This window comes from Dermacentor variabilis, chromosome 8 (genome assembly GCF_050947875.1).
Source record: "Dermacentor variabilis isolate Ectoservices chromosome 8, ASM5094787v1, whole genome shotgun sequence".
Taxonomy (NCBI): Eukaryota; Metazoa; Arthropoda; class Arachnida; order Ixodida; family Ixodidae; genus Dermacentor; species Dermacentor variabilis.
In genome coordinates this window covers 123244065-123264029 of record NC_134575.1, presented here as the reverse complement: position 1 = coordinate 123264029, position 19965 = coordinate 123244065, and the positions used below count along the sequence as shown (strand labels likewise).

The 19965-nt window shown below is 49.2% G+C and overlaps 1 protein-coding gene across 1 annotated transcript in view; it reads left to right on the top strand.

Moving 5' to 3' along the window:
- Nucleotides 1-19965, top strand: part of LOC142590569 (guanylate cyclase 32E-like) — a 154508-nt gene that overhangs the window by 67943 nt on the left and 66600 nt on the right. The window contains exons 6-7 of the mRNA XM_075702855.1: nt 13440-13606; nt 15321-15456. Coding sequence (XP_075558970.1) covers nt 13440-13606; nt 15321-15456 — 303 coding nt within the window. The remainder of the gene's footprint in view (nt 1-13439; nt 13607-15320; nt 15457-19965) is intronic.

The window sequence follows — 19965 nt, the reverse complement described above, 5'->3', positions numbered from 1 at the left end:
AAAAATGCGCAGGGTTGGTTAAGCGTGCACGCATCAATGTCACCAGGACAAACGCGATAGTTTATTGCCGTAGTGAAGTCCTACAGTCAAAGGACGTGTCGTAGGCCTCAGAAGAACTTCAGTTTGGCCTAGTTGGTGTTTAGTGCGTATCATATTGACCGCTAATAAAGAGGGCAGGGGAAGAGAACGCAAGACGACGTTCATATTTAAAACAGCGCCAAAAAACACGGACAAGGGAGGACACAGGACGAGCGCTGTCAACAACACCTTTATTGGTGCCTGCGCAAATATATACAATTTGCGAGTCATCGCCGGTCAACTCCTGCTGCGCATGCGTCAATAACATTAAACAATATAAAAGTAACCATAACATGGCGGACACAAGCCAAAACAATTAACTTCTAAGGAACTTAAGTTCTTTATCACAAAGTGCCATGGAGGGAGAACTAACATAATTTGCTCCTAACTGACACATTGAAAAGGCCTCAAAGGTTACTCTGGCCATTTGATTGCTGTACCTTTTCAACACACGTCTGTCGTCAAGGAGTGGTCAACAGCCACACTTTGCGCAATGAACAGCCAGATTACTGCCAGTCTTAATCTTGATAAAAACACGGACAAGGGAGGACACAGGACAGCGCTCGCCCTGTGTCCTCCCTTGTCGGTGTTTTTTGGTGATGTTTTAAATATGAATGATCCGCACCAACTAGCTCGCACCCAAACCCTCCTCAGTCACCAGACGACGACACGGGCGGTAACTTTCACCTCATTCATTCAGGGCAATACGTGGCAATATACAGACAAATATAACATGCGCAGAACGCAGCAACTTATGAAGGTGACCGGAAGGTTCGGAGTCCCCCTTCTCTTTTCAGCTCGCGTGGCTCTGCCCTCGTATCTCCGGCGATCCTTAAAGAAGGCAAGGCTGTGGCAAGAAGCATGCCAGGCTGTATGTCAAATGTACATACTTGTGTATGAAATCCCCCTGGCCTGTGGTGTTTGGATCCCACCGATGGCATCGGTTGTTGGGAACTCGGCGCTGACGCCCGTGGTTGTACCTGGGTCGCAAGCCCCAAGGGTAGCGTTGGCCTGGCGGCCTGGGGTACAACTGGAAGCATCCGAAGGTCCCGGCAAAGCATGAGTCGACTGGTAACAACAAAACAACTTGTTTATTTTAACATCGCAAAGAGTTGGCGGTCAGGTTGACCGAAGAAGAGAGACGGGAGAGTACTTTACTCAACAGAAGAAATCGGAGCCCTCCTTTTGGCGTCCGGGGGCAGCTATTTTTATACTCTCGCAGTTGAGGGCAAGAAGGAACCCCTCAATAGACGAGCACGTGATTGTACAATGGGCTAAGGTGACGCACACTGCCGCCGGTCGGGCACAAAGACTGGAAGGAGAGGGTGACCCCTGCTGTCGCAGCGCCTGGTTCGGGCACAATGACTGGAAGGAGAGGGTGACCCCTGCTGTCGCATCGCCTGGTTCGGGCACAATGACTGGAAGGAGAGGGTGACCCCTGCTGTCGCATCGCCTGGTTCGGGCACAATGGCACATACACTCACACACGCACATGAAGACACGTGGCATCGGAACATGCCTGGAAACGCCTGGAAACGCCTGGCGGGGAGCGTTGCGGCGACGCCGAACGGGCCAAAATGTCTGCCGCCCCGCCGCAGTCGCGCCGGCAAAACCGCGTGTCGCAGGCGAAACGCAACAGACCGCCCCGCCGGGGGAAGGAGATCCCGATGGACAGGGGACTGCATCCGCTGTCCGGAGGGATGTCGCTCGATGATGCTCATAACCGAAGTCGGGCGTCCCTCGACGTTTCTTGAGCGCAGCGCACAGAGAAGGCCTCGTTCTCTCGTTCAGGTTCGCACGGGACACTGCAAAGTGACTTCGGGAGAGTTCACATTTTTGTTCTCGTTCCCGGCAAGCGTTAGAACTACGCTGAAACTCAACCGCTCAGTCAGCAAGCACGGCACAACCCTCACTAAGCCCTGCCAGGCTCTTTCCCCTTTTTATACCACTGCCTAGTTCCTTACAGTAGTCTAGCATCACTCAGAACGCGTCCACAAATTGGAAAATTGCACTAGAAAGCATATCATCACTTTGAAACACTAAACAAAAGCAATATGTTAAAAAAAATCCTGCCTCAGGAAGAAAAACATCAGTAACCAACAATTTTGAGGCTGATTCCTACGTTAGGGGCTTCGACTTAAGCCATCGGCGTTACCGTTGAGACTCCCCTTTTTGTAACGCACCTCAAAGGAATATTGTTGTAAAGCGAGGCTCCAGCGCAGGAGGCGGCCATTTTTGGGAGAGATGGTCTGCAGCCATTGGAGAGGGCAGTGATCCGTCTCAATGATAAACCTCGAGCCGGCTAGATAGCATGACAATTTCTGAACGGCCCACACGAGACACGCACACTCTTTCTCGGTGGCGCTATACGCCTGCTCACGACTGGTCAGCTTACGACTAGCATACAGGACGGGGTGTTCTACTTCTCCATTTTCCCGTTGGCACAGTACAACGCCCATGCCTCGCTCACTAGCATCGCACTGAACAACGAACCCTTTTGTATAGTCTGGCGATCGTAGCACAGGCTGGTTTGTTAGGGCACTCTTTAGGGCGCTAAAAGCTCTTTCCTTTGTCTCGTCCCAGACGACTGTTTGAGGCTCTGTCTTTCTTAGAGCATCCGTCAGGGGAGCCGCGATATCAGAGTACCTAGGGATGTACCTCTGATAGTAGCCGGCGACACCCAAGAACGACCGAATATCGGTCTTGGTGCGCGGTTGCGGAAAGTCTCGCACAGCGGCCACTTTTATTTCAGAGGGGCGGCGACGACCCTGACCAATCACGTGACCGAGGTAGACAACCTCGGCCTGTGCTAACTGGCACTTAGGAGCCTTGACTGTCAAGCCCGCTTCGCGCAGGCGGGTTAGCACTGCCCGCAAGTGTGCCATATGCTCAGACCAGGATGCGGAGAATATCGCTACGTCGTCTAGATACGGTAAAGCGAATTCTTGCTGTCCCCGCAACACTTTATCCATGAGGCTTGAAAAACAGTATGGCGCGTTCTTCAAACCAAAACTCAACACTTTAGGACGGAATGTTCCCATTGGTGAAATGAACGCCGCATACCTACTAGCCTCTTCTGTAAGTGGAACCTGCCAATAACCCCTGACAAGATCTAGGGTGGAAATAAACTGAGCGCTACTAACTTTCTCAAGGCGCTCCTCGATGTTAGGGATCGGATAAATTTGATCCTTAGTGATGGAATTAAGCCTGCGGTAGTCGACGCAAGGACGAGGTTCCTTGCCCGGTACCTCAACTAAAATCAAAGGGGAGGTATAATCACTCTCACCTGCCTCAATAACACCGAGCTGTAGCATTTTCTTTACCTCAGCCTCCATAATATCGCTCTGGCGGGGTGACACCCGATACGCCTTGGATCGTACTGGCTCTGGGGAGGTAAGTTCTATATCATGAGTAAGTACAGAAGTCCTACCAGGCCTCTCAGAGAACAGACCTTGAAACTCTTGTAATAGCTGGTGTAGTTCGGTTTTCTGCTCGGGCGACAGCGGTGCTTTACTGATAAGGTCACTAATGACTTGACCGGTGTCTTCCCTGTTCGTCACTGAGCCTAGTCCCGGAAGCTCGACCGGAAGCTCTTCAGGAACGTTTACCATCATGCACACCACTGCTTCCCTTTGTCTATAAGGTTTGAGCAGATTACAGTGGTAAACTTGCTGTGCTTTCCGCTTTCCTGGCAGACTTACCACGTAGTTAACGTCCGACAGTTTCTGAACAATTCGTGCTGGGCCCTCCCACTGCACGTCTAGTTTGTTGTTTAGCGATGTGCGCAATATCATGACCTCATCGCCCACCTCAAAACGACGGGCCCTGGCTGTCCGATCATAATAAACCTCGGCCCTCTGCTGGGCCTTTGTCATTGCTTCACCTGACAACTCCTGTGCCCTTCTTAAGCGTTCGAGGAGCTTAAGTACGTACTCCACCACGACTGGGTCGTCGCCCCTACCTTTCCACGATTCTCGAAGCATGCGAAGCGGAGATCGAAGCGAGCGACCGTACACCAGTTCAGCTGGCGAAAACCCCGTAGCTGCATGCGGCGCGGTCCTTAAAGCAAACATCACCCCAGGCAGACACAGCTCCCAGTCAGTTCGATGTTCAAAACACAACGCTCTCAACACGCGCTTCATGACGGAGTGGAGCTTCTCAACGGAATTCGACTGTGGGTGGTACACTGAGCTGTGTAACAGCTTTACCCCACACCTTTCGAGAAAAGTTGTCGTCAAAGCGCTAGTAAACACTGTGCCCTGATCTGATTGGATTTCCGCAGGGAAACCAACTCGCGCAAATATGGACAGTAGTGCATTAACTATCTCAACTGAGCTGAGTTCTTTAAGCGGCACTGCTTCAGGGAACTTTGTCGCTGGGCAGATCACAGTCAAAATGTGTCTGTACCCCGTGGCTGTTACCGGCAGAGGTCCCACTGTATCAATAACGAGCCGTCTAAAAGGCTCCGTAATGATAGGTACCAATTTCAACGGCGCCCTCGATTTGTCCCCTGGTTTGCCCACCCGCTGACAGGTGTCACATGACCTCACGAAGTGGTCTGCGTCCCGAAAACACCCTGGCCAATAGTACTCTTGCAAGAGACGGTCCTTAGTTTTCTTAACTCCTAGGTGTCCGGACCACGAACCCCCGTGCGTCAAGCGCAACAGATCCTGACGATAGCATTGAGGCACGATCAGCTGATCGAACTCCACTCCTCTGCGGTCTAGATACTTCCGGTACAGGACTCCACCTCTTTCCACAAAACGCGCATTTTTCCTGGCGATGCCTTCCTTGACATTGCAGCGAATGTTTTCTAGGCTGCCATCCTTCTTTTGCTCGGCTATCAAAGCCGACCGGCTGACTTTTAGCAACCTATTAAGTCCGTCTGACGTAGGCGCGATGAGCAAATCAGTAGATAGCTCTTCTAACTTTCCCGTGTCGGGCGTTTCCTCTCCAGTATCTGGCGCCTTCAACGCTACAGACTCAATTTTATTCAGTTCGGGCGTGCTCTGAATATCAGCTTGCTGCGCCTCTGACCCTTTTTCGTTGTTTGATAACGTCGGCCCCGCAACTACCGCCTTTGCAGCGAGCTCCCGAACCTTCGATCTGGTTAAGGCCTGAACACTAGCTTCACCAAACAAAAGCCCCTTCTCGCGCAGGAGGTGATCGTACCTGTTTGAAAATAGGTACGGGTACTGGGGTGGCAGCATAGATGACACTGCCGCCTCCGTCTCAAGCGCTCCGAAAGGTCCTTCAATAAGCACCTTTGCTACTGGCAGACACACGCTATGAGCTTCCACGGCTTGCTTGATCCATGCGCACTCGCCCGTGAACATATGGGGTTCTACGTAAGACGGGTGAACTACATCCATCGTAGCTGCGGAATCGCGAAGCACTCGGCACTCTTTCCCGTTCACGAGGAGGTCTCGCATGTAAGGCTCGAGAAGCTTCATGTTCTCGTCAGTGCTGCCTATTGAAAAAAACACAACTTTTGGTGTTGTTTCCGGACACTGCGCCGAAAAGTGACCCGGCTTCTGGCACGTATAACAAACGCGCGCTCGCCTCATCTCGAACCGCTTCCTGCGTTTGGCTTCGGCTGCCGCCGTCTCCTTAGGTTCGGTCGCACTGCTTCCACTCGCATCCGCACTACGCGTGTTCCCCTTTGCTCTCATGGGTGTGAACTTCGGCCTCTCAAACTTCAAGCCAAATTCACCCTTTTGACCGTCCTTAGCTCCGCGAGCCCGACGCGTCACAAACTCCTCGGCTACCTCAGCGGCTTTAGCCACCGTGCAAACGTCTGGCCTATCCAAGACCCAGTATCGCACGTTCTCCGGTAACCGACTATAAAACTGTTCTAGCCCGAAGCACTGCAGAACTTTATCGTGGTCACCAAACGCTTTCTCTTCTTTGAGCCACTCCTGCATGTTCGACATAAGCCTATACGCAAACTCTGTATATGACTCACTTTTGCCTTTCTCATTTTCCCGAAACTTCCGACGGAACGCCTCCGCAGACAGCCGGTACTTTTTTAGAAGACTCGATTTCACTGTGTCGAAATCCTCTGCCTCCTCTCTATCCAAGCGAGCGACTACGTCGGCCGCCTCGCCGGGTAACAAAGTGAGCAAGCGCTGTGGCCACGTTTCCCGAGAGAACCCCTGCTTCTCGCACGTTCGCTCAAAGTTAACCAGGAACAAACCAATGTCCTCTCCAAGCTTAAACGGCCGCATCAGGTCAGTCATTTTGAACAATACGCGTTCTCCTGCACCGTGTGCCTGACTTCCATTACGAGCGCGTTCCATCTCTACCTCAAGACGCTTCATTTCCAAAGCGTGTTGACGGTCACGCTCTTGTTGCTCTCGCTCTTTCTGTTCTTTACGTTCACGCTCTTCTTTTTCTTTCTGTTCTTTACGTTCACGCTCTTCTTTTTCTTTCTGTTCTTTAAGTTCGCGCTCTTCTTTTTCTTTCTGTTCTTTAAGTTCGCGCTCCTGTCTTTTTGCAGTCTCCCTCTCCTCAATGGTCTCAAGGCATTCCGACAGCTCGTCATCCTCAGCCTCTAACTCAAGAATAGCCTTTAGCAGTTCAGGTTTTCTTAGTTTGTCTGAGACATCCAGACCCAACTCTCTTGCAAGCTCCAACAATTTCGGTTTGCGCAACGACTTCAAATCCATGGCTGCTCTGAATGCTGCTTTCTCTACTGCTTACTATTGTCTTGCCGCAAACTAACCCGGCAGCAACGACAACCACAATTACCAGCTCTGTTTCTGACACTAACAAAAGCCTGGCAAAGCTCAGAAGAAGAAAGTCCCGCACTCACCAAACCTCGCCGCCAAGAGTCCAGCGCAGTCGTTTCGCTGCAGGCAACCAGTCATCACACAGGGCTCGTTGCACTGCTCCCGGATCGTCGTTGAGCTGCTCAGCATACAGTCAACTGCATCTCTTCGCTGCTGGCCTCCGTTGTCGCGATCTCACCGCTGGCAGACAGTTGTTTGGATCCCACCGATGGCATCGGTTGTTGGGAACTCGGCGCTGACGCCCGTGGTTGTACCTGGGTCGCAAGCCCCAAGGGTAGCGTTGGCCTGGCGGCCTGGGGTACAACTGGAAGCATCCGAAGGTCCCGGCAAAGCATGAGTCGACTGGTAACAACAAAACAACTTGTTTATTTTAACATCGCAAAGAGTTGGCGGTCAGGTTGACCGAAGAAGAGAGACGGGAGAGCACTTTACTCAACAGAAGAAATCGGAGCCCTCCTTTTGGCGTCCGGGGGCAGCTGTTTTTATACTCTCGCAGTTGAGGGCAAGAAGGAACCCCTCAATAGACGAGCACGTGATTGTACAATGGGCTAAGGTGACGCACACTGCCGCCGGTCGGGCACAAAGACTGGAAGGAGAGGGTGACCCCTGCTGTCGCATCGCCTGGTTCGGGCACAATGACTGGAAGGAGAGGGTGACCCCTGCTGTCGCATCGCCTGGTTCGGGCACAATGGCACATACACTCACACACGCACATGAAGACACGTGGCATCGGAACATGCCTGGAAACGCCTGGAAACGCCTGGCGGGGAGCGTTGCGGCGACGCCGAACGGGCCAAAATGTCTGCCGCCCCGCCGCAGTCGCGCCGGCAAAACCGCGTGTCGCAGGCGAAACGCAACAGTGGCAAGTCTTACATATGGCAGACGGGACGGTGCCTGAATGATCGAGCCAGGGAACGTGAACAAAAGCTGACTAAAGATGAATTGGCACACTTGCATGCGCACTGCAATGGCTATTCCTGTGAACTACGCTTCAAGGAGATAAAGATTCTGGGAATAAGCCAGGACCAGATTGCATGCAAACTGATGGAGGCATATCACATAAGAAAGAAAGGCCAAGGCTGGGTTAGGGATATTTTCATTAGGCTGTTTCAATCGGAGATACTTTTTATAAACGGTCGTCCCGCTTGGCTGATGAGTGGTCTTGTTGCTGCGTTCTGCGCATGTCTTCTGTGAGGTCTGCTGATTCGCGTTATTCCTACCATTACGACTTCCGCATTCGGATAAGGAGTCACTGGACAGCCATAAATAATCTTTGTCTGAGATGCGCGGCTGCCCCTGAAAACTGGATGGCAAACAGGAATCGCTGGTGCCACCTGGTGCATCGCTTACCTAAACAGTTTAGAATTAGCTGTCATCATAATTTGTCCAGATGACATATTGAGTTAAACTCGTGCCATAAGATAGCGCCAATACTTCGACAATACGAACTGGCTTTTCGTACATTTCGGGTGCGGGACGTATAGATGTTAGTACCAGCCTACCGAGAGTCAGGAAAAGGTCAGAAGCGCTGTTGTTTTTTTCATGCTTGGGCCTTTGTACGTCTTTTACACTTATTTATTTCTCACTCACTCACTCTGCGTGTGTTTTCTGTTTCATGTTTCTGTCCCCCCTTCCCCCTTTCCAAATACCGGGCAGAAAACTGGATGTTTGTCTTCCGATTAACCTTTCATGTCTCATTTCTCTCTCTCTCTCTCTCTCTCTCTCTCTCTCTCTCTCTCTGTCCTTGCGCAGCCATACATTGGGTAGACATGAGTGAGGCCATGAAATTTTAATCCCGAGCTTATGACCAGGATTTTTTCTAGTTAAGGAATGAACGAGCTCACTTCCTCTGTTTTATTCAACGCCGCACGGAACGGTCATCTGCGCATTGGTATTGTGATGAAGGATTTCCTCATTTGTAGTTTTATATTGATCAAGTCGCACCCCAGCATCGGTGCCTGTCATCCGACGCCCTAGCCCCTGCGCTAGAGGCTACTCCCAGAAGCTTTAAAGGGTGCCTCACATCACTGCAGTACTGTAGTGCGGGGAAGAAAATTTATTATGCCATACATTTTAAAAAGAAATATATATGGTTTGCCGTCTCGAAACTGTCCAGCGGGATGTGAGAGATGCCGTGAAGGAAGTATTCAGAAAATTTTTCACTTTCCTTTTTTTTCTCTCTATTTTTAAGGAGTGCCTGGTATGTTCTTTCACACTATTTCTTTTTCTATTTGAGTGAAGGTCCTAGAACTCTAAAACTCAGAAAAAAATAGTGACAGCAGCCATAAAGAATGCAATATAATAGCTTTTCAAAAGCCGGTTTCAGTTTTAATTCCTAGGATGATACTGTGTCCTGACGTCTCGGCACAGCATGTGGTCATATGAGATCAAATAGAGCGCAACCTTTCAACACTCGCTGCGGCTCCCTCGGTCGCCTCGTATGCGTCTACTTGTTGTGAAGACCGATGTTGCTCCATTAAGTAGGACCGAGCGAGCCGGATCAAGTGTCTAAAAATTCGCAATATCCTGCTTCCACGTACTATGTTCTAACGACACGACAGGGTATCTACCTGGGAAAATGAAACCAAGATATCCTGTAGAAACCCGCCGCGGTTGCTTAGTAGCTATGGTGTTGGGCTGCTCCGCACGAGGTCGCGGGATCGAATCCCCGCCACGGCGGCCACATTTCGATGGGGGCGAAGTGCGAAAACATCCGTGTGCTTAGATTTAGGTGCACGTAAGAGAACACCAGGTGGTCAAATTTAATACGGAGTCCCCCACTACTGCGTGCCTCGTAATCAGATCGTGGTTTTGGCACGTAAAACGCCTTATTTTTTTTTTTCATGCTGCAGAAATCGCATCATGTTAAAATATTACCGGCGCTTCCAGGCTTGTCACTATTTTCCGTAAGTATTTCAGGTCCAGGAGCTTCACTAAACCCGAGAAATGATTAGTCGGAAATGTCGTGTCAGTACCCATCATGCCCCAAAATCAAGATGTACGAATGTTCTTTGGACCGCGCCCAAATCGCAATTCGGTTGCCGCGGTTTAGAATGAAAACCCGACACCTCCAGCTCCGCAGCGCATTGAGCCACTGAGTCACACTGCATCGAGCTTAAACCCCAGATCGTCTACCCACAGTCGCCCAGTACTCGTGCTCCCTAGTTCTACAATCCGACGTCTTTTTTTTTCTTTCTTTTACACACTTCCTTGCCGGTAATGAGCCACCTCGCTCGATCGTGATTACTGCCTCGGAATAATAGGATAAAAATAGGGCTATCTGATTTCTTTTAAGCAAACTAGAGGTGACCGCAGAACCTGAGGCTGTTGAGCACTGCAGGAACAACTGAAGTAATCAGACAGAGTTGTGCAAGTCGCGCGTGGATGTCGACGGTCGCATTCGCAACGTTTCTTTTAGTTCAGAAAGCCCTCCGCCTGCTGCTGTCTCGGGCGGTATTACCATAGACATTCACACTGTGATACCTAGAAGGAAATCAGGCGCCACCGTCTATGGGAGTTTCCTAAGGGGCGCTGTGCCGTCATGGGAATGACGGTGTATGTGTCTGCGAAGCTTGTGTTGGCTGGTGTTGTAAGAGGCTTCGTCTAAAACGTGGATATGGTTACACAAATAACGTGTTCTTAAAGTAAAATTTTCATAAGACGTCTCCGTTCACGCATCTTCCATCTTTACTCGCCTACAATACATGACCAAGCGAAGAAAAGAAAGAATAGAACTGTTTCAAAGATAGCGCGAATCTTGTCGTCTGTCCTCCGACTTTAGCGGTCCGCTGATACTTTTTACGTATCATATAATTGTCCATGCAATAACAAGTACTCATCGTTAAAAAAAACATGTCTTTGTGTAATAATAAAGCTAAAATAGCTTTTTACGTGCTGTTTTAGTAGAAAATGAATCATTATGACAGACGGAACGGCGCATGCCAGGCGTGTTTTCAAGGTGCCCTGGCTCTCCTAGAACGATGCCAATACGAAGTCACAACATACCGGCATTCCCATGCATACCACAGTGCTGCAGCGGCAGATTTTCCTCCAGGCATATGGTGAGAAACTCTATGGTATTACCTAACGCGGTCCGCGTTTAAATACTTGCCGTTGGTGCGGCGCTTTCTCACGACAGATTCGTGGAGCGCTGTCTCGAAACGACACTTAATTAGCTAGGTTAACGAACACTGCAGCTTGACACTAGGAAATTGAAACTGAAACCCTAAGCATCGCAGAGGTCTCGCGACCAAACTGGTTGCAAGACGACCGGTGGCAAATGGTCGCATTACTCGAAAAGCGACTGTTTCAGGGAAGTCGATCTTTGGTCGAGTTCCCAGTCGCGCAAGTTCGGGCGCAAACCTGCTAAATCAATCAGTGGCGCCGGTACAGCATGTCGTTATGTACGTTTACGCTTATTTTACGTGGCAATGGCGGCTCGAGCAGATGTGAACAGCATCAATGGCGAGACATTTCGATCCGGCTACGGGCACGCAGCGCTTTACTGTGCGGACATCGGTCACCGTGCATCGCTCGTAGGTCGCCACTCGTCGTCGGCTGCGTGACCTCTATGGATCGATGCGAATATACGTCCTAATGTTCCTGTTTCCCCGTTGAGATCAGGGCCAATCACCGAGGTTGTCTATAAACGTTCTGACGTCTTCAGGTGTTTGTGAATGCACTTCAATTGTCTCCATATGAAAGCTTACACGAGCAAACCAGAGGCGAAAGAGTCACAATTGGTTGTGGGTTTTTATGTCTGCCGCTTTAAGCGTTTTCAACTAGTGCTGAGATTTTAGTTTTACGACATCAGTAAGGTAAAATACATCTTGATGTTTTTGTGCTTATGTGATCTTCCATTAGTGCTAAACTTGTCTCAAGGCGTGAGCTACCACGTATTAAAGCCACTGAGCGGCGGTGGCGCGTGGATGCAGGGGCTTTACCACGTATGACGACTAGGATTTGCTGCTTGAAGCCCATCCGAGCCTCAACCAAGGTTCGACAACGTTTGAAACGCAAGACGTGTCGGGTAAACAAATTCTCAGTTTCCCCAACACCCGGTGCATAGAAAGCGATAGCCAGGTTCAGCCTTGTCCTGAAAGCGCCCAACGACGCTGGCTTGATAAGAGGCGTGACCCGAGACCGGCGTTGCAGGTTGTCGCACCTCGATCGCGCAGGAGATGATATCGAAGGAAAACTGCCGGCATTTGTGAGCACCCAGGAAAAGGATTACGTAGATTTAGCCGGACGCTTACTGTGCGTACCGCTCAGATCAGTGTATGTGATACGGTGTGTCACGTGCTCAGCTGTTCAGCGGGAACACTAATGCGAGTGCGTGCGCACAACCCTTGTCGTTGCCTAGCGACGAAAATCTGAACGCTGCCCTGGCAACGGCAGAGCGTGTTCAACGTAACGTGACGGTCCACTAGGCTTTCTTCGCCTTTGCAGCCCCAAACGCACTGCGCATCACTAAATGCCTTGAGGTCTTTCACGACCGGGCAATGCTCTCATGCTTCATTGATAGCAGGACAGCACGGCGGCGCCGACAGTGGCGCCAATGGTCCGTATAACGTCCGTATCATTGCTATCGCAATACAATAACGAGAACATTAATAATCAAGTAAAGCATCGCCAGCTACGCATATGCAGGCTGTCAGCGTATGCCCAGAACGCGTCACGTCGACGATGCGCAGTGCTGTAATTGGTGCACTCAAGCAGCTCGCGATGTGGGTGGCACACAGATTCTTATCGCTGTGGGAGTGTTCGTTTCGTACTTAGACCGTCTCTGGAGATTCTACAAGGTGTTGCCTCCGGAGCCGCACTGTGAATTTACCAGTTATATCCATCCGGCGTTCTGAAACAAGCGAATGTTCTCAAGACACCACGTTGCTTGCATTGGTACTCGACAGAAAATTATTTTTCATATGTAATAAGGACATTAATCAAGCCATGCAGCTCTGTGGGAGAACGAAAGCTATTAAGTTCCACCTGCCCTAAGCTGATTTCAAAGGGCGCGTTTTCCGTTTCTCCTGCTTAAAACACCTCATGTGCACAATCGGAACCGTTATTGGAAGCCATTTTAGCGCTGGAAGGCAGGAGCCAGAGCCCACCGTGGTGCCTACGCCTTCCTTTGGCCCCTAGTCTGCGCGCTCTGAACGCTTGCAAGTACGTTTACCAACAGGCACAACAAACATTGTAGCCCGAAAACGTAAATATCTGATGGGTAGAAACAAAATGTGCCTAGATTATTCGTGCCAGCAACACCAAATTTCTGCAATGAGGACTTACTCGTACGCCAGCTTGTGATACTAGTGAAGCACGCGCATAAGCAACAAAAAAGAACGACAGGTGAACACAAACCGTGTCGCGTCTTCAAGTTCCTTTCTCATATCCCTGCTTACTTTCGCTTTTGTGTTAGTATTCAAACATTGCAAAAACGCAATTCCAGCCATAAAATAGACGACGCATCTTGTATAGATTGTTTCAGTTTAGTTGGACACGTGGGCGAACTTGGACGTATACTCCACGCGGTCTCTGTGCAAACCCAATTCTCGTGCGCAATCAACGCAGACTGGGAGGACTCGTCCATCGTGCGGCCGTTCCCGTTCCGAGCCGTGCTTCTGCTGTCGCCGCGCGTGCCCTCTGACGAGCACTACGGCCGCTTCTCGGAGGCTGTGCTCAGCTACGCCGGCACGCAGCCACTCTGCATACCGATGCACACCGAGCTCAAGTTCAAGGCAAGAACTCTGTAAACTTATCTGTCTGTATGTCTTTCTTGTATCATTTTTTGGAAAAGAATATTTTTCGTTGCGACTAGTTATCCGTCAATCGGCAGCTCATCGCCGCCATGTCTTCGCCTCAGTGCAGCTTCAGGGTTCTGGGCTTGTAGTACACTGGTGAGAACTTTAATGTATGTGTTGGCAAATCAATCACAATGCAAGAGTAATAGTTTCTTCATTCTGTTCGCTCCACACGGCCATAATCTGACTCCTATATATGCAACGTCAATTCAGAATGACTTGCAACTGGTTCGTTATGAGTCACAGGAAATGGTAAACGCCGTAATGGGCTACTAACGCTTCGGCGGCAATTCCTTCGCCTTAGTCCTGCAACAGCAGTATATCCAGTCGCGGTTTCTATTGGCAAATTCTAATGGCACACCCAAAGCACTTGCGGCGCTAAGTTTCGAGCTGTCTGTGCAGCAACCATTTTCGTGTACCTCCGAGTGAGACATCGAATGGCAGGTCGAGAGCAGAACTAGAGCAGAGCAGTCGGCGCACTCCATGCAGCAGCGCCCACTGCTTTGCCAAACTCGATGGAGCCGACTCTGCCTAATGTGCTTCCTGCGCCATTCGATGTTTTCGTGGCGCCATTGATATCGCGTTTGTCGCAGTTGTGGACATCCCACTAGCGTGCAATGACGAAACCCTGGTGGCATGGGGGCGTATCCGGACGACGGTAATTTTCATGTAACAACTGCCCGTTTCATATTGCATTACGCGATTTTCTTCGTGTGCCAGTTCCTCTGCACCGTTCTCACGGCCATACAAACAACATACATATCGCAATTTTGTGCGGAGAAGTGGCACCAACTTACCGGAGCGTTTGAGTGATGGTAATACCTTTTGCGTCACCGTGCCCCAAACGAAGGCAGTGCTGCCGACAGCAGACATATGAAAAAAAGAAATCTCTCGAGGGCAGGGGACCCTTGGTGCGTCTCGCAACCTGCTTGCTTCTGCGATCGATTACGGTTCTGTTTCACTCAGAGGTCTGGGCGACGTTGCTCTATGTCGAGATTCTCACTCGCGAAATCACTCAACTGCGCGGTACCTGTCATGGGAATTCATTCTACATAGACTACGGCTATGCAATATGAAAGTGCCCAAGGAGAATTTCGAATCATTCATATATATATATATATATATATATATATATATATATATATATATATATATATATATATATATATATAACAGGACAGCCGCCGTGAAGAGAAATAAAATGCGTGAATAATGGCAGGGCCAAATGTGTAAGATACAAAGAACCTTGTGTTGAAAGATCTCGACAATTTATTTAAACACATCTGAAAGCAAGTTATTTTCAGATTCCATTTTATCGTTGTCGCACTTTTGTCATGCCTAACGGCTATGAGCTTTATGCCAATAGCGGCGTAAGAGCTTACAGCTCCGCTCTCTTTGCGCCTCCTAAATTCAACTATAATGGTGAGTTCGATGTGGCCACCTACTGGACCTTCAGTCGTAAGGATTTTTTTTTTTTTTTGCAGAAAAGTTTCTACTATCTTTGCAGTCACGAAGACCCTATTTACGCCATGCAGAGGCGTTCCGTAGTGCTGCTCTCCGAACCAGGGAGGCGCGCCGGCTATGATACGAGCGATAGGTTGATTGGATGTCTCCTTCGCTAATCTCGCCTTCACTTCTTTACCCCTGGCAGGTCCCGATATACGCAGGCCTGACGTACGACGCCGTGATGCTGTGGGCCCGGGCCGCAACCCAGGTGCTGCGCGAGAACGGCTCGCTCACCAACGGCACCGCAGTCGGGCTGAAGATACGAGGCAGCCTCTACCGAAGTAAGGGCGACCGAAGCATGCGTAGCGTTGGCTCAAAGGCCACGAGAAGACGCGACCGCGCGATGAAGTGGCAGCAGCCGACACCGGTAGCTGTGGACACGAACCCGCGATCAGTTCCCTTCACGTCACGATGATCCCTTCTTGAAGAGCACGCCAGATCAACAAAAGCCGACGGACTGTGCTCGCAGCTTCGGGGTCGTTAAGCTGGCCTGATTGATTCATTCTAAAGAGAGACCAGCGAGGATGTTTAAGACTATTGGTAAATTACACTTCCGGAGTACCGAAAACCTCACAACTATCGTGGGTGTAGCCTTAGAAAAGGGAGAAAAGACGCAGATATGGGACACGTAGTTCAAGTTTTTGCTCTAGCTCCTCGTCACGTCATGATAGCTAGATAGCCTCTGCTTGAGACCGTCCGCTGAACCGTCCACTGATAAGAAAAGATACGCGAAAGATTATTATAAAGTGACGAATCGCTCAACCACCTGAGCTTTGAGAATTTTTTTCTGAACAAAAACGGCCTCAAGCATGCGAACATACTTCTAACGTACTGACCCAGCGGTTCCGGCGTGAGATTTAAAGAAAGCATTTGTTCTTTTGTTAAGTAGCGGCCTTGCACCATCAAATAAGTTAGGTCTTACAGAAACGCGCCATGAAGCAAACCTAACCTGGTGTTCCTCTGTAGCGTCAGTTGAAGTCCAAATGAAACCTTAGTGGCGGACTCAATTTAGGTGAACAGAAGATATTTATTGAACACTTCATGCGAACATACTTCTAACGTACTGACCCAGCGGTTCCGGCGTGAGATTTAAAGAAAGCATTTGTTCTTTTGTTGATTAGCGGCCTTGCACCATCAAATAAGTTAGGTCTTACAGAAACGCGCCATGAAGCAAACCTAACCTGGTGTTCCTCTGTAGCGTCAGTTGAAGTCCAAATGAAACCTTAGTGGCGGACTCAATTTAGGTGACCAGAAGATATTTATTGAACACTCTAACCTCGCTACACGAGGTGGACAGACATTCTGAAGCGCTGAGCTTATTGAATTATCCTATCGCCAACATGCGCATAGATTCCTTGCTGTACGCGAGCGACAAAACCGCAGCGTCACAGCTCAATGATTTTTTTCCTGTTCTTTCGCGAACTGTTGCGGGCGTCAAGAGCTGACCTTCCAACGCGCGGTCACCTTCCAGCTTTCACATATCTTGCGGCCGTATGGGGTCGTATCACAGATACCGCTTAAAAGGAAAGGCGTAGAAGAAAGGATGCAGACGGAGGTTTCATTTAGCATAACTATTCATTTTGTCTGTCATTGCAAGCTTCACATATAAAAGGTAAAAGATATTGCTTAAACTATGTGGAAGCCTATTGGCAAAAATTCCGTGTACTGACATGCAAAAAGATCTAACAGCGACACCTTCGCGTCTGCACGGTGACTTCTCAGCTGGGTAGTAGATGAGCGTGCAAAGGACCCGACACGTATGCATCAAAAGCTGCATGGTTCCGGCATCGTGACCTTAGCGTCATGCTTGGGATAGAAATGATCGCGGACGTCTTGTGCATTTCAAATAACTATGCCGTTTCTGTTTCTGAATGACGCAACTCTTGGCGAATGCAAATAGAACAGAAATAAACGCAATTTGCACTTTTTTTGTTTATCTACAGAAAATGAAGAAAAATAAACAATAAGATGGACTTAGCTTCCCCGATTACGTCTAGACCTGTTCGCATGGTTCAGTTTTTTCTTTTTTTTTTTCTGGCGTAGGACACGAGTGCCCTTTGGCACACAAACATGCAATAGAAAAGCTACCGTAAATACCAGATAAATATATTAAACATAGCTCTTACAAAGCTTTAGTTCCTGACCCTTGACGAAACCACGCAGAAAATGAAATTAGGACAGTTGTGCGTGTTCCCTTCGTAATCCTACCTCTGTCTTTTCTGTTCAATTTATTAACTGCCAATAATTAACAAGTGTTCGCAATGGCAATAACCAGGGCTGAGGCTGAGTAAAGTTTTTTTTTTCTTTCTCCTTGTACTTGATCACGTCTCTGCAAGGGGATAATAGGAGCTAATGAAGCGGGAGGCAGGTTGGATGCAACAAAACTTGGAGATAAATTGCAGCGAAAATATTTACACAGTCAGATGCAGAGTTTCGAGAAGAACATTGATGAAAAACATACCAGTAAACAGCGCCTTAGTCTTCTACTATTTTTCCTTAGTTAGAGCCTAGGACAACTGTCCCTAAATGCGACCAACCGAGTCTCACTGCTCGACCACTAAGTGGTCAAGGCCCAGACTAGCGTTTTATGGTACAGACTCTTACTGATCTATCAGCTTAATTATTACAGCCTAGACGGAAAGGAATGGGTTCGAGACAGTCTTTGAATGCACTTCAGCACAGCGTAAAAAGGGGAAGTGGCAACTGCTGGACCGCGTCAACATACACCTAAGAAAATTTTGTGTTTCAAGGAAGGCCGTCTGGTCGGGATGGCACATGGTGAAAGGGTCAACAAAACCCGGGGCACTACGCCGACCAAATTAAATTTTAAAGAATACAAGACATTTCGGCTCCCACACGGGAGCCTTGTTCACAGGCAGACGAAACATTTACCTGCAAAAGAGGCTCCCGTGTGGGAGCCGAAACGTCTTGTTTTCTTTAAAATTCATTTAGGTCGGCGTAGTGCCCCGGCTTTCGTCTACCTTTTCACCGTTCACTTAACCAATGTGGTTACAACTGAACTTAAGCGACCACATACTCGGCTTTGCCTAATCTTGTTGGCATAGTTGTTAAACTTAAGCAAGCGTTTGGCACTATTTCCCGCCACGGCTCTCTCTCTCTCTCTCTCTCTTCTAATCCTATGCACTTAGGGATTCCTCTCTGTCTGGGTGCCTCTAATTTCGGTCGTCACATTTCCGTGTAATCTGTCCGCCGGCCCGCTTTTAGATAATACCATAAGTGACACGCGCACCTGCAACTGACAAGCACTCCGTCAAAGGAGCGTTTTCGGCGAACCCTGCGCTGTCAGTACGCTGGCCTTTATGAGCTTTTGACGACTGGGCTGTTCTTGAGTTGGGAAATTCTGAGCGCCATCAAAGACCGCGTAAATAGTGCTTACCATTCATCATCGTGATGGTGTTAATGCTCCCACATTTTTCATGGGAAGAGGCCAGTGGACAATTGCCCCAGAGAGCCGAGAAATTGCTTGTATGCTTAGTGCATCACGCCGCCTATGCAGCACGTTTGAGAGATGAGCGGCTTAACGGGCTGTGTCACCCATAATGGCCCAAAACTGTGCGTAGTTGAAGACGAAAGGGAAGTGGGCGTTTCGTTTAGCGTGGCTAACAAATTTGTAGTTACGATATTCGCACATAAAGACTGCAACGATTGTTTAATCTATGCAGACCACCACTGACAAAGTCGTACTGACACGCTGACAAAAAAAAAAAAGAACAAAGGTGGGGCTTCGCGTGGCGTAACCATGATCGGAATAGGAGGCACGCCGTATAGCTGGAGTCTCCTGATTAATATTGACTGCCTGGCGTTCTTTAACGCGCAAAGTTAAATCTAAGTACGCGAGCGTTTCTGCACTTTTCCGCCATCAAAAGGCGGCCGCCGCGGCCGGGATTGAAACCCCGACCTCGATCTCCATAGCGCGACGCCAAAGTCAATGTAAGCTACCGCCGCGGTTCACACGCCGAGATTTGTCACAGCAAAATATTCGCTCTAGCACAAGTACTCGGTGCTTTCCTCCTCTCCAATGCTTTCTTTCAGCGCCCTTCACTAAAGGCAGAGTCAGCCATGAAGCGGCACAGCTTGCGACTAGCTGCGACTGCCCTTCGTTAATCACAACGAAGCACGTTACTAATTCATCTCGCTCGACCGATCGCCTCGGTAAACTGCCCTACTTCTCTGGGCAAACAAAGCAATCGACAACGTCTCTTTGCGCGCAGTGATACGCCTCAAGAGATGAGGGCGCAATAAAATAGGCATTGAACTACGAAGGTTTCGCGCCGAGAAATGTGCGCGGATAATTGCCAATTAGTCTGACGTGCATCGACCCTTAAGCTACGTATAAACAGATGCCCAATAACCGCTTCTCGGAATGCGGACAGTTTTCGACGTCTAACGTGAGCAAAATAAGGTACTGTGCTCCAATTGTGTCGCAGCGTTGATGAAAATCTTGCTCTATTTCGTTGACTTCTCGGTGGAAAGGTTGCACTCCAACCGGCCTCTCTGGTCTGGCATATATTTGTGACCTTTCACTTTACTTTTCATTTTATTTTTTGTAGACTTGATGACATTTATGTGTCCGTGGCATGTGTGTGCCAGTTATATGGGGAACAGGACTTGCAGGGTAAATTTTTCCACGTTGGGCAAGCCGACTCCAATGTACACTGTCTTTCCATTGGAATATGTTTGCTATGTACAACTAGGAAAAATGGTTAGAAAAGGTCTCATCGGTTCCACTTTGCCAACGAGAGAGACATGCGCACTCGGCGTTAACCTTT